At 34.8% G+C, this 15593-nt stretch overlaps 1 protein-coding gene across 3 annotated transcripts in view; it reads right to left on the bottom strand.

The window, feature by feature from the left end:
* The window catches only part of IQCE (IQ motif containing E), a 109185-nt gene that overhangs the window by 15954 nt on the left and 77638 nt on the right, over positions 1-15593 (bottom strand). For all 3 annotated transcript variants that reach the window (XM_052000089.1, XM_052000088.1, XM_052000087.1), the window contains exons 16-21: positions 10688-10873; positions 7223-7246; positions 5407-5517; positions 4785-4909; positions 3703-3800; positions 2558-2674 (exon numbers count right to left, since the gene is read on the bottom strand). In XM_052000089.1, coding sequence (XP_051856049.1) covers positions 2558-2674; positions 3703-3800; positions 4785-4909; positions 5407-5517; positions 7223-7246; positions 10688-10873 — 661 coding nt within the window. The remainder of the gene's footprint in view (positions 1-2557; positions 2675-3702; positions 3801-4784; positions 4910-5406; positions 5518-7222; positions 7247-10687; positions 10874-15593) is intronic.

Below are 15593 nucleotides of genomic sequence, written 5' to 3'. Positions count from 1 at the left end.
TTCTCTGTTGCAGATGTGAGGGACTAGGAATGGAACGTTTCATAAATTACAAGACTTGATTAATGTGTTGGATAGTTGTGCTGAATTCTGCTTCTCCCTCTTTCCTCCCTCCAACCCCCGCTCTTTTTATTCTTTATTAATAAAGGATGGATCTCTAGCTTGGGGAGGGAGAGGGATATATTTAAAAATAAAGATATGTAAAAACAAGACAAATCAATAAAAATGTAAAAAAAAAAAAAAAAAAGGCAAAAAAATTCCAAAGCCAACTCCCATAGAAGAAGTGTAAACTTATTTTCAATAAACTGAAAAGACAGTGAAATACAGTGACTGCTCTGAAAACGATTGTATTCATTTGGAAGCATAAGATCTAGTATGTGTATTTTTAAAGAGTCTTTTCAATATAGTCATACTTAAATAAAATGAAAAAAAGAAAAGATGATTCATAAAGATGTAAGTCATCTCTCCAAATACTCTAAATTGTAATTATAACTATTTTTCTTCTCATCTGTATTATGTTCAAAACTTTTCAGCTATTCTCAGAAAACAATTCTACAGAACTAATAAGAAGGGCATTCTGAAACACTACTTTTGACAACTCCATCAATACTATGACTCTTAAAAAACCAACATAATTACTATTCAAATTTAATAGTTTAGATGATATAATTGTTTGAAAAAAAGGTGTACTCTCCACACACCAAGAAAATAGGTTCATAAAGATTTAAGGATTAAGATAATTAGACACTTAATTGAGATATGAGTATGGCTTTCTGAGGACCAATTACACAGAAGTTCATCACAGACAGACCACTTGGTGATGAATTCTTTGGTTATGGCAGCTATGATGTTTGAGATACAGAGAAGAAAATTATAATTGAATCCTGCCTCAGATATTTTATTTATTCTCATTCTCTCTCTCTCTCTCTGACACCGACTCATTTCTTAAGTGAAAACAGAATGATAAAAGTATCTGAATCACATGAATACACATTAATTTTAGGCATAAGAATAAATCTTGAGTTTAAACCAACTCTAAACAAGAAGACTAATGGGGAGCACAATTATATTCTTTCACAAAAATTTTGCACTGACTTTTAAAAAAATTCTAAGGGACATAAAAAGTCAACAAGAAGCTGTAATGCCAGAGAAACTGAGCTAGACAGAAATTAGAGAACAATTTAAGAGTTTATTTAAAAGGGAGAAATCTACTGGGACCAAATGGATCCATGCAGTAAATGTCAGATATAAGATTCTTTTATAGGGTAACAAGAACAATGACATAATGGGGGAGGTACCTGGATGGGGCTGACTTAATGGGGGGAGGAACATAGGATGAAGATGACTTAATGGAGACAGGCACCTAGGATGACACAGTGGAGGGAGATACAGGAGAGCTCCTGATATTCTAATGATGTCTAAAATGGATAAAGATCTTTATCCATCAAACATTAAGAGGGAATAAGTATAGTCTAAGGCCTAAGATTTAAGACCTTTATCCTATCAAACATTAAGAGGAAATGGTTATAACCTGAGGCAGAATAACTAAATAGGACAATTAGGGAAACTGAGTCAGGACATTAAAAAAGAACTGTGGCACAACAAAGCTATGCTACTCAAACCTATTTAGAAATCTGAAAGTTACTGAAAGGCATTCTCAACATTCTGGTACACTGGAAACCAACAGAGCTTTTTTGTACCTTAAGTACCTTTGTACCCTTTTAAAAAAATTCTTATGCATATGTATGTGACTGTATGTGTATGAGAAATAAGTAGAGAGAGAGAGAGACAGAGAAAGAAATAGAAAGAAAGTTGTGATTTAGACTATGTTTGGGTCACTGGCAGTTTCAGTGACATGTCCATGGTTATTGTGCTATTCAAGGCTGGCCCTCTGTCTACTACACCCTGAATATATTAATTAATTAAAACAACTGACATTTCTATAGCAATTTGTGATTCACAAAGCTTTTCTCACACCAACTCTGTGAGGGAGTTAAGTGCAAGTATTGTGATCCCCACTTTACAGATGGGGAAACAAAAGCTCAGATAGACTGAATGACTTCCCCACGGTTACACAGTCAGTAAAGGTCAGAGCCAGAAATCAAATCCTGGTCTCCTTATTCCAAATCCAGTGCTTTCTTCACTAGACCATAAGGCTTGGACAATTTGGTCGATTTAAGAGTCTCAGAATTCAGTTTTACAAGAGCTGGAACACTGGTGCAAATGAACAGGAGTATGACCTAAAAGGCAGTGATCTCCATGAAAGCTATCCTGAGTTTACTTTCTGGGACCTTATGGCAAGTCAGCCAAGAAGAGCAGATGAGGAACTCAACTACTAAAAGGACTGATCATAACACCAGTGCGCTCAGACAAGTGAGTAAGCTGTTCTGTCCTACCCTCTCACCCAAACTGTCTTGACTGTTCTTTCTGCCAGGTGGATGTTTTCCAGTCAGCAAGCAAAGAGACAACTCAATCGCCAGAGAAACTCTTGACTATTTGTGAAAGAAGAGACTGCTCAGGCTTCTTTCCTGAGATTCACTGAATGTATCTGGACACTTACCACAAGAGGCTTGTTGATGAGCCAGTGACTTCAGGTCTTTGGGTTGCATACTCTCATCATCATCAGCTGGTAATTCTTCTGCAGCCTCTTCGCTACTAACTTCACTATCTTCTTTACCTGGAATAACTCAAAAGTCAGAAACTTCAAAGATGTACATCAACAAATGTACATCAATAAAAGCAAATAAAACTCTTGTATTTATAATGTATTTCATCTCTTCCTCTGAACATTTTGATTTTACTAGTTTAGGAAATTTCATTTCTACCTGTCCCTGCCCACCTCCAGCCCCCGGGTGATGCCATCTCTTAGATTAGAAGAAGCTATAGTAAAGTCTATGACCGACTCTGAACAGCACTAAATGAGAATAGGACTATTTGTCTAAAATGCCATCATACCAGAAGATCCCTTGTTTGCCCTCAGTGATCAAGACTATATTTTGTGATTTAATGGGATCTCAAAATCTCAAAAGCTTCACTTACAAAATCAAATAGTTCCTCATTGTTTTTGGAAAGCATTTTTCTGCTATTCACATCAAAAACAGCAAGTGAAGGAACTCTATTATTGCTCCTCAGTGGGCAGAAAGAAGTCTGTGCTTCATTCACAGATTTTTGGAAAGGATTCTCAGGATTATGTAGTTAAGATGGTAAATATAACTAATTGTAGTATGAACTACTTTGAGCTTTAGTAAAATAGAAATGGAAATTAAAAGAGATATTTTCCTTAAAAATCAAACAAAAAAAGCCATTAATCAAGTAGAGAAATCATTCTCTTCTGGTGAGAAGTAGGTCTAAAAATGCAACAACAAAAAAAGAGGGACACACTAGATTAAGTTAGTAATAAACAAGATACCCTGATAACTAATATCAAAATATTCCTATAACCTAAGTAACCTACATATATAGTATAACCTATAACCTATGGGAATAAGTTGGGGTTTTTTCCTCCTGCATACATTTTAAAAAGGGATGGGATGAACTGTGATGATCTGAAATGGTATCAAAGATAAATCTCAGTCAAGGTATAGTGTTTAAAGAATTATTTAGGCTTTGTTATTTTACTGTATAAAAAGGAACTTAGAAAAACTATCCTCTTGGCTAAAAATAAACACTCCCTTATAATCTAATTTTTTAAAAAAATGAGATTACCAAGAGAAGATGGTGCAGAGACTAGAGAAGTTGATTTCTTGCATACTGCTGAAATAGGATTCTTTTCATTTATGGGAGAATCAAAGCCTGTTTTTGCACTGGGGAAAAAAAAACATTAAAAAGTTTTTTAAAAGACATATTATAGTGGTTTGAGGCCCAAAGCAGGGCTCATTATTTTGCCTGTGAGGATGAAGAGAAGAAATCTGGAGAAAAATACAGTCATAATCAATGAAACAATTCAAACTTTAGCAAAAAGGCTATAAAGGCTTGTTTATAGATTCATAGAATGTTCAGAGCTGGAAGGTACCTCACAGATCATCTAGGCTAACACCTCACTGTACAAAGGAGGAAATGGAGGCCCAGCCTGTTGAGATTTTGTAAAAAGGCTTTTTAAACCATCCTTTCCCCCCTTCTTGTCTTTTGGTGCATTATGTCTTTAGGTAGCCCCAAGGCTTTGCAAAGGTCAGGGAGAGCACTGTAGAGCAAAGGTAGGAGGAAGTGAGAATGGACAGAGTCACCCATAAAGCCCGGGTAGAGATCAGATGATGGGACTACTGTTGAAAAAAGTCTGTGCAATGAAAGAAGGAATCTATTCTGGGCCTTTTGGGATATTTCATCTGTTAAATACCAGAATTACACATTAAAAAAAAAAAACAATAAGACAGGAAGTCTATAGATTCATGGTTACCTGGACCAAGAGGTGACCAAAATATTATCTATATATTTTCCTCCAGAACAAAAAAAGCAAAGTGATTATGGGATGAGATGATGATCCCAAAGGCTCTTCAAATCTGATCAAGTTAAGGCTTACCACATGTCCACCATGTATTACTACCTGTTCATCAATTGGAAAAAACAAAAAACAAAAAACCCCAAACTGTGGCTTTTGTTCTTAAATAGCTGACATGTTAACCTGCTGCAACACACTGTCTAATGTCTAAATGCTATCAGGTGTTATTCTTGGGTGACTGTGACAGTGGCACCTTTTCTCCCTTTGAGTCTTAGATCTCCTCTTAATACATCAGAAATAGGCCTAACAAAAAAATCCAAATCACACTTTGAACCAGCTGCTTCTGACTTACTGGTATCCCATCCGTGTTGAGTGTGCCCTGAAAATCGATTGGATGACTGCAATAGCCTCCTCGTCTTCCTCCTTGTTATCAGCCACCAAAATTGAGGAACTATGACAGCGGGATGTGTTGGATCTCTACAATGTAATGATATCAAAGGAGCAAAGTAAAGGTTTGACATCAAACCTTTCACAATAAAGTTAAGGTTTACCACCCTGGAAACAAGATAGACAAAAAGCAAGATCTCCTTCCTTGGGTGATGCTATTAAGTGAGCAACCACCTGATTATAGATTCTTATACTCTGAAAGACACAAGTCTTTTCTTATGGGATATAATAACTTAGATAGGGGTTCTTATATCTGAGTAATAAGGTAAGATATGCTGCTTTATTCTCTGGCTCCCAAATAGCAATCTAACCTCAAATCTAGATTTTCTTTGGCTGGGCTAGAGGCAAAATTAGTGAGGTCTGAAAATATATTACATCCTGGAGCATTAGATTAAGCCCATTGGGTGAGAATTCTTTTCAAGACTAAGTTAAAAAATATCTAGTATTTCCCCTAGTTGACAAATTGCACCAAAAGAAGAAATAGAGAGTGACATATTGAGTCTGTGTCCAGCTGTCTTGATGGCTACCTTATTTGGAAAGCTGGGCATGCTGGGAGATTCTGAACCAAATGTATCGCTCGAAAACAGCTTCTCCCGTGCTAAATGTCCCCTGAAAACTGCCTGCAGCACAGCAGCCGCCTAGCAGGGAGAAAGAGAGAAATGGATGTTAATTCCCTGGAAAGCTGGCAGCTACAAATTAAAGCAGATTCAAGAGAGAAAAGGTAGCACTGCAAAGAAAACATATTCCCTTACTATTGCATATTCACAGAAATATTTAAAAAGTACTTTTCTCCCCCTCACTCACAAAATCTACTGCAATCAGAAAGATCCCAATCCACACTGAGAATAAACTCATTGATTCTTGACCCAATGATCAAATTAAATCCTGAAAATCTAAAAATGATGGTACTTGTCAATGCAATTACATTCTAACTGCTTATTTCTGACCCATATTTGACAGCTCAAGGCATGTGCTAATGTTTTCATGTTAGAATCTATTTATCCAAAGGCTCTGGCTACTCAAACAAATAAATCAGGCAATATCTGGCAGGTTCTTCTGGCATGGCAAAGAAAATGTTTTGGTGTTTGTTTTTTTCCCTTCTATTTCTGGAAGTCAGTATGGAGATTCATAGGTTCGTTTACCTCTGGAATAGAGGTGGGATTAATATACACTTATCCTGAATGAACCTATCCTCATTCTTACTTAAAAATACCAAATGCTTGACAAACGAACTGAAGCTCTCATCTCATTTTAACCGAACAATAGACAGACATACTGAGCACAAACTCTTAACATTCCTTTCCAGGTCCAGATATTTTTGTCATAACTGTCAAGTAAAAGGCAGGATTTAAGGCAGGATCATGGGATCATAGATTTATTTGATTGCAGGACTGATTTTTGATGAAGGTGAGGAAATTGTCACATACAATGTAAGTAAAAAAACAACAAAGAAAAGTACCTGAATATAGGTGGTTGAAGAAAAAAAAAATAAAAGCAATACATTTTGGAACTAACCTAAGCTACTTGGGCAACAATCAAAGGCCAATCACTTTTCTTTACTAACATCCTGTTTGCCACCATTAAGAGGGATAATACTCCTCAGATTAATGGTAAAGCAATTGTGATAGTTATGCTTAACTTCTACAAGTAGAAGAAATCTTTCTCCTTTTAATGATCCTAATGGTAAAGCAATTGTGATAGTTATGCTTAACTTCTACAAGTAGAAGAAATCTTTCTCCTTTTAATGATCCAAAAGGTCACACATTCTGGATGAACTAAGAATAAAACTGATGATCTACAGAAGAAACCCAAGCAATATCTCTGAAAAAGAAAAGAAGGAAGTAAGAAAGTAGGGGAGGGAAGAATAGGGAAATTTCCAGGACTCCAAAAAAAAACCCCCAAACCCCCACATACATCAATCTATTCTGTCTACTTTTTCCAGAAAAGACGACTTGGTTTTTAATAAAAAGGCAGATGAGGAGTGCTACATCTCTGGAATTCTTTTTCTCTTTTATTGTGTGTGTATGTGTGTGTGTGTGTGTGTGTGTGTGTGTGTGTGTGTGTGTATACACATACAGATAAAGAGTAGTTTTGAGAACTGTATCCTTCTTCCATTCATCAAGAAACATCAAAATCATATGTTTGGGGAAAAAATGGAAATGACCTTAAAAATCTCACTGTTAATGTCACTGTTTCATTCTAAATTTAATAATGGAATATGTTTTAATTAAAATGAGAATTTAAAGAGACGCCTTTGAAAACCACACAAATTTAGTAAACTTCAATATTAAAACATCCCCTGATGTTTCATGTTACTTTACTGGTATAACAACCCACACTTACCTCATCCAGATTAGCCTCTTTTTTCTGAAACAGAAAAACAAATTCTAAATTAACATTAGAAGGTCTAGCAGCCTTTTAAAATCACATTCTTCCCCTAGGGGATTTCATTTTTCCTTCTTACCATTGCTATTTGATCAACTAAGGGACTGAAAAACATAGTTTTTGTGGAGATAAAAGCAAAAATATAACACACCTTGGACTAAATGCACAATGAACTTTTTCTTCAATACTAGCTACTTCCCCTGACCCAAGCAAAATGTAAATAGGAAGGCAAGTCTACTGACTAAAAATTCTCAAATTAAAGTTAAAGGTTTCAGTAGTATTTGCCGTTTGGAGCAATAGTACTCTCTGTTAGTGTTTGTCACTGATGATGAATATTACATTAGCTAGTTGATGTTTAATAATAACTAACTTATCTAAATAAAAAGCATCACAGGGAAAAGATCTGTCCATCAATAAAACAAGAAATAGATGAGGATAAAGAGCAGGATAATGTGGAATGGAGGGAAATAAATCTATATTTTAAAGGGAAGGAGAAAGGAGTGGGTACATGTTGCAATGATGAGGTCCAAGGCATATAGAGGACAAAAGATCATTTAGCACATTACAGAATAAAAGCTGAAGACTCTGAATATATCAGTAGAATATAAGTTCTTTTGAAGCAGGGGCTATTTCATTTTTATCTCCCCAGCATCTTAAAAGAGTATTCTAGAAAGAGTAAATGCCTTAATATGTCTATTGAACTTGCTCAAATTGTCACAGTCCAGAGAAAAGAATAGAAAAGAATAATAAATTTTGGAAAGAGCTTATTATTACTTGATGAAAATCACTTCCATTTTGCCACTTGCCACTATTAAGAAGGGTAGTTACCTTTAGCACCACTATTCCTCACTCTAACTTTAATATTTACAAAATGCTGACTTTTTGAATATATGCTGGACATAAGTCAAGAGGCAGCTCATGTGGAGACCAACTAATCATTAATTTCAAGTTTAGTTGTGGCTTGGACATTAGATATAGTAAATTAAAAGAAAATCTAATGCCTTCTATAGACTCAGAGCTTTGTACAAGCATTAATATTGGAAGATTATATACTGGACTGCTTTGGGAAGCAGTGAGTACTCTATTATGGAGGTCTCTATGTAGTAGTCACAGAGGATTCCTTCTCAAGTCATATTAGAAAGAGTATTCCTTTTCAGATGCAGGTCAGACCCAGATATCTCGGAGGCCCATTCTACCCAGAGATTCTATGATTTTATGCTATTCTTATTTTACAAACATTGGAACTGAACTTAGGTATATTATCTCTTAATAATAAGCATTTATATGTCAAGCACTTACTACGTGCAAGGAACTATGCTAAGCACAGGGGGTGTCTCCATAGGCAGATTGAATTTTTTTGATCACCTGATTAAAGACGTAGGTTTTACAATAAACATGCCCAATACAGACAAATTATATTCAGATGACCATATTAATAGCATCAGATTTACATGACATTACACCTTTAGCAAAATAAATTGAGTTACCAGAATCTGAATTCTCTTAATATTGTCTTAGAATCTGGAGAGGGAAAATCCCAACCTATCTTGTTAGTCAGTCAATCAATAAGCATTTGTTAAGTACCTACTATGTGCCAGGCATTGTGCTAAGCAATGAAGAGATGCAAAGAAAGGCAAAAGACAGTCCCTGCTCTCAGTCTAATGGGGTAAAACAACGCACAAATAATTATGTACAAACAAGACACATCCAGTATAAACTGGAAGTAATTGATAGAGAAAAGCTATTAGGCATTAAGGGGGAATCCAGAAAGACTTCTTGTAGAAGATGGGACTTTAGCTGAGACTGATTAACTTTTTCAACTAACATCTGCAGAGTAAATAATAGAGGAAAGCTGAATGAAAGTGAAGAACTGGGTGGCTACTGAAGATTAAGGGATATGGGAATAGAGACAGTATATGTTCTGGGTTACAGCACTGCTCTAGCAACTCCATTATTTTTCAACCAAAATGGAAAGGCTTACTATGACTTCCAGAACAGTAATACATATCTTCAAAAAGGAGAAGGGGATTACAACTATTCTTTGAGGACTACGCAAGTAGGGAATCTAGTGCAATGGAGCAGATATCAGCGTTCAGGTAAACAGGTAACTCCATGGTCATTTTAGAAAAATTTTAAAAAAAAGAAAATACTGACAACTTAACAAATCAATTATATTTTCTCTCTAAGATCCTTTCTTATAAATTTGGTGTAAACAAGTAACTCCATGGTCATTTTAGAAAAGTAAAACAAAAATAAAATATTGACTACTCAACAAATCAATTACATTTTTTTCTCTAAGATCCTTTGTTATAAATAGAGCAATGTATATATTACAAGGTTTCATTCTCATTCTCCCTTGTGGTAGATTAGTTAAGCTTTAAGATTGTTTGAATTCCTAGTATTTACATCATGTATAAGTTTCCATAATTCCTACACGTGCTTAATCATTTTGGCATTCTTAAGAGAACTATTTTTAGCTTCTCTGTGCCCATACCTTTCTATATAAGTAGATCAAGTAAACCGTATTTCTTCCATAAAAACCAGTCTACATTCCTTTAATAGAATTAGAGATAAAATTTCCAGATATAAGAATTCTAGAAACATTTATCAGAGGCCTTGACTATATGGTCAGAAATACATTAAAGATATTTTTATCTTAAAGAGTTCTGGAAAAGTTAGTTCAGTTGGTTGACCATGCAAATGAAGCCAAGGCTAGAAGGATTGATCTACACATCAGTCAGTTAGTTTTGTACCATGAAAAACTGAGTTTTGTTAAGGCAGACTGAACCCCTAACTCCAATTAATCATTTCAAAAATCACATTTCAGTCATCTGATCGTCAGGTGAGTAGATGAATGGTTTCAGCAACCCATTCTAACTACTCAAGAATTGAGTAACTCAATTATAAAAGTAACTCAAATATAAAAATAACTCAACCTTTGGGTACTGTGGATCAATAGCATTATTTTTCTATAGACAAAGCAAAAGTCCTGTGATTTTTACATGAGTTGAAATGAAAAGCATCACACAAGCTTTTGACTATAGATTCCAGGTCTATTAAGAATTTATATGGGAATTAAACTCCTCTATCTCTTACTGGGAAGGCTTTTGGGATAATGCCACTCACCCATGTACCAGCAGTAGGAAAGTCTAGGGCAGCACTCAAATGGGAATCAGGTTCTGTTGCTAAATATCATGTGACTTTGGGGAAATCATTTCACCAGGCTAGGCCTCAGTTTTTTCACTAATAAAAACAAAGGGCTAGACCCATTGATGGCTGGGCTCTCTAAATCCCTTCCAGCTCTAAGAGTCTATGATTCTAGGAGAGTGCTTTTTAAAGAACATTCATTAAGAAGCCAGAGAGTCTAGAAAAGAAAGAGGTAACAGCTACGAAGAACAGTATTTCTTTTCAAGAAATTATCACCTTTCTTTTAAATATCTTCCATTGATTTTGGATAATTCTGGCAGCTTTATCTCTTCTGTGCTCTTTGTTTCTTGTAGCAGACTGGAAAGTGGGAGGCCAAGAGGACACATTACTTGAACGCGGTACAGAACTTTGCCGAGTCTGGATACAGGTAATGTTGGAGGAGATAAAGGCATCTTCCTGAGCCTGCAAGAAATTCAAGACAGAAAAGAATGAGTCATGGAAGGAAATGAATAAGTAGAAGCAGGGTAGATAACTATCAGGTAAGGTGGCAGGATATTACTTCACATGATAACAGGATATTCTGATCATGCTTTTTAATTTGGAGAAAATCTGTATCCACTGCTCAGCTTGACAAAATCTTTGGTGAGAAACAAAGTACAAACTGTAAAATGGATTCAAAGTCATTTTTCATTAAAATCTCTAAACTTCTTTCTGGCAGCACTCTTCTTGTTGGGGAAAAAAAAAGAAACAAAAAATCACGACATCACTTGTGATCCTGCCAGCATGGCAATACTTCAATATTTTTCTGGTGGGTTTCAAAAAGCCTTCCAAACATGATTAATTCTTCTCAAACCCCAAGGAGGTAAGTAGGTGAAAAATATCAGCATCCCTAATTTATAGCTTGAGAACACTTAAAACACAGAGAGGGTTATTAATTTTGCTTGAGGTCACAAAGCAAGTTAGCAGCACCAATGAGGATAGAACATAGAATATCTGCTTCTTGGGTTATTTAGTGCTCTGACAGATCAAGGGCAACATTAATGATACTTAATATCAAGGGATGGGCCAAATTCTTCTGCTGAAAAAAATATTTCCTATGATTAGGGCAGAAGAGGGTAAGTTTTGAGTTTGAATTAACCTTCTGAAGTCAAGATGCATTTTTAGCATTACCACTATTTCCAGAAGCCTGAGTCACTATGCCTATAAAATGGTTTATGATTTTAAAAAGATAATCATATCTTAAATTAGAATGAATGAATAAAAGCAAATTTCTGATGTTATAAAGATAATAATCGGAAAAGCCACTTTCCCCCCTTTTTATTTAGATTTAATAAACAAAGTACATTAGGTGATTTTATTAATTAATTTATTAATTATCATTAATAAATAGAAATATTTTCTATTTCTATTAACTATGGTAAATATCAGTTTTGATTTAAGTGGGAAGAAAGAAGTTTTTCCATTACAATCTCAAATAGTTATTGTTTCCATATTGTCACTAGCTTTCTGGCACACATTTTCTGTTAATATGTCAATGTCATATTTCTAACAATGAAAATACTAATCTCTAAATTCAGCAGAGACAAAGTTATTGGGAAAAGATCTCATGAAAGAAGCAATTCAGAAAACTGTGAAAAATTTATAACTAGGTCAAATGTCCTTTAACAGAATACTGTCAAGAACAATTGGCTGGCATCACATCTGTTGGCTAAGCCCACCAACCTAAATTCTCCCTTTCTCCAGAGTACTATGATCTCATGGACAATGATGCTCTACTGAAGGGAGCAACTTGCCAATTTACTAGCAGTATGATGATAAGAAAGAATGGTAATTACAATTCCTTCTGATAACAGCCTGCAAGGTTTTTTACCCTTAGAATATATTAATGCACTTCATACTTGACTAAAGAAAAAGCAAGTCAACTTAAGCAACTTGGCAGCAAATTCTAATTTTTCAAATTATAACACATTTCAATTCCTTAAAGTAAAGTTCAGAGTAAATAAGCTGGATTACACTGTTTTAGAATGATCACTGACTAGTACTATTCAAATCTATCTCTTGCCTGTTTAGGACTACTCAAACTCTACCCAATAGCTTTACCTTTCTTTGAATCAACACTAAATATTCTTAGCTCCTCTGCTTTAAAAAAAAAAAAAAAAAAAGAAAGAAAAGAAAAAGGCTGTTGGAATAAAAACTTCTTATGTCAATTACTTTATTATTCTATTTTCCAGAGATATTTTCTATTATCTGTTTACAATGTTTATTTATGGGAGCCTCTAGCAAGTAAATTCAATAAAGGAAAGGAATTATCAAGGAAAAAAATAATCAATAGATAATCTCCTGGTAGAAGCAAAGGGATCTTAAATTTCTAAAAACAGAATCCACTGTGAACATCTTAAATATAACTATATAGGGATCTAAGCTAAGAGAGTAGTAAAAAAAATATCATTATCTAGCTTTTTACCTTCTTATAGGATTTGATTCTCAAGAGTTTGAGACTGTCCAGTTTTAGAAAAAAAATGGCAAAAAGAAAAACACAAGAGTTCAATTGTAAAGCTACTGGAAAAATTTCCTCAAAGTTTTAGTCAAGAAAAATTTGGTCGCTGACTACAGACTTGGATTCTTTGAAGTCAAGACAATAACTAGGAAGGCATCCCAGCATTATAGTTGAGCTAATAAGAGAGTTTAAATGCCAAATTATCAAAATTAAGTAAAAGGATGAAGTCTCTTCATGATGAAAAGGGGACTAGATACATATACCTGTATCCTTTAAGTTCACACAATTAGCCATAATATCAGATCCTTAAGAAAATGAAAGAAGAATTTAAATATAACAAGAGAACTGTCTTTCCTGACTGGTTCTAGATTCTACACAATGGTACAAAGACAGGCATTCATTGCATTAAAGCCATTTCTTCTCAAAAATCTCCAAGTTAACATGCCAAAATAATAAGAAAATAGGACAGACATGTTTGTCTCTTACTTTTCTTTAATGGTCTGGAGAACATCTTATGGGGGAAGAGATTAAGGAAAAGCTCCAAATTTGTATGAGCTTTAATCTAAGAGACACTAAGAAAACACATTCCCAAATATGTGGGAAAATCCTAACTCCTCAAGGAAATGGAATTTTTCTTTAAAAGGATTAAAATTCTACAAAAAATATCCAAATTTACTAAAGGAAACTGGAGAACCAAAATATGGGTTTCACAGGACTAAAAATTTTTCAAGTCCAAGACAGTCCCCAATTCCTTATTTATTCAACAGCATTTATGAATGCATGAGGTATAAGATAAAATAAAAATAAGACAAAACAATCCCTACTCTCACAGTATTTATGTTTGTAGAGAGGAGATGTATAAGTCAGAACCTGTTATATACAAAAAAAAAAGTGTGAACAAGATGCTATGAGAAATCAGAGGAGACAGATACTGTTTTTTTAGCAGGGAAGGCATCTCTATGTCATTCGAAAAGATCTTCCTAAAGTCAGCATCCCTTTGTAAACATTTTTTCCAATGCCTCCCAAAATAATTATAAATGTACACTAAATATTAACCTTCTCTGTAACCTAAAGCAGGGGAAAAAAATACAACTTGGTTACATATAATGCCATGTCATTCATATGATTAGAGATCCTGATGTTCTTAGGATATAGAATAGGGGACTTTGAGCTCTGCTTTGCTGCTATGCTGTTTCAAATTGGAGATCCTGCCTGGTATTAGAAAATATTTTATAGCAAATTAAGCATTTAGTCAAACAAAGGAGCTTTTGAAAAATGACGAATTTTTCTAGTTGACCAAAAAAGTATTTGTGTATTATTCAATATGTAACTGGGAAAACTGCCTCAAAAACACACCTTAGATATAGTGTATAAATTATGCTTTATTCATTAATGAAAAATATTTTCCAGGAAGGACTAAAACAGAATTAAGTAAAAGGATGAAACCTCTTTAACAGGTGTTTCTCCAGGCAGCTGTCAAATAATAACAAGATAAGGCAGAAGTCACATTAGCCTGCTCTATAGGAAAACCTGATTTTTGCTGCTTAGCTGTTGGGTTTGTGGCTTATCCAAATTTGCAATTAAAACAGTGCTAGTGAGATTTTCCAAACACTTAGTAAAAAATTTTTTTTTTCTTCTATACCAAGAGTTAAGATACTTAAGATTCAATGCTTATTACATGATAAGGAGCCAAAAAACTAAAAGTGGCACATAAATGAATCAATTTTGTTAAAGAAAAACTAAATATAAATTAAATTTAAATAAATTTCAATTTTCAATTCAAATTCAATTCAATGGCATACACAAAGAAAACTTTGAACTCATTAAATCCTTAGTTTTTAAAGGCCCCGAGAAAAACTACATAGGAATGCAGCCTTTAAAAAAACAAACTTGTTTTTTACTCAAAGAAATAAACTGAAACTAAGATATATTGTATCTGTGGTCCTTGTGTGCCAGGTAGAAACCAAAGATATTAGTCTACCAGCTAAGAATTGATTTCATCCTTCCAGTTTCCTCTAACAACAATGAACAAGGAGGTATTGCCAAAAAAAAGCAAAGATTCTGTGGGATAAACTACTTCCCTATTTCAGGTATGTGTTTTGGTGACAAACCAGCTTAAACTGTCCTTCTCTGTCATATGCACACATTATGCTTCTTTCAGAGCATGTAGCAGCCTGAGGGATTTTACAATCTGATCTGGGTTCTACTTTGGCTTTCTATGGTACAGATTTAAAAGAATGCAGGAATGAGCTAGTAAGGAGATAATGAAGAAGCACAGAGGCTCATGAAGCGCAGAGCTTATCTAGTTCAACCTCTGCCTTACAAGGCAATTGGGGTTAAAGTGATACAGCTATAAAATGTTAAGTGTCTGAGATCAAATTTGAACTCAGATCCTCCTGATTTCAAGGCTACTGCTCTATTCACTGTGCCACCTAGCTGCCCTCTCCATCTCTGCCTGAACAGAAGGTTACAACTCTAGAAGGGACTTCAGAAATTCTCTAGTCCAATCCCCTCCTTCTACAGATGAAGAAAATGAGGATGTTTGGAGAGGCTATGATTTTGATAGTGCCATACAGCAAATCAGCCAGCCATCACAGATGCTGCCTAAGAGAAGAAGGTCAGACCTTTCTGACATGGTCAAGGTTGACAGGGGCCAAACCAGGCTACCTGCTGGCAGAAAAAAAA

This window comes from Antechinus flavipes, chromosome 1, assembly GCF_016432865.1.
Source record: "Antechinus flavipes isolate AdamAnt ecotype Samford, QLD, Australia chromosome 1, AdamAnt_v2, whole genome shotgun sequence".
Classification (NCBI taxonomy): domain Eukaryota; kingdom Metazoa; phylum Chordata; class Mammalia; order Dasyuromorphia; family Dasyuridae; genus Antechinus; species Antechinus flavipes.
Note: the sequence above shows the minus strand (reverse complement) of the source record. Positions and strands in the feature narration are given on the sequence as shown.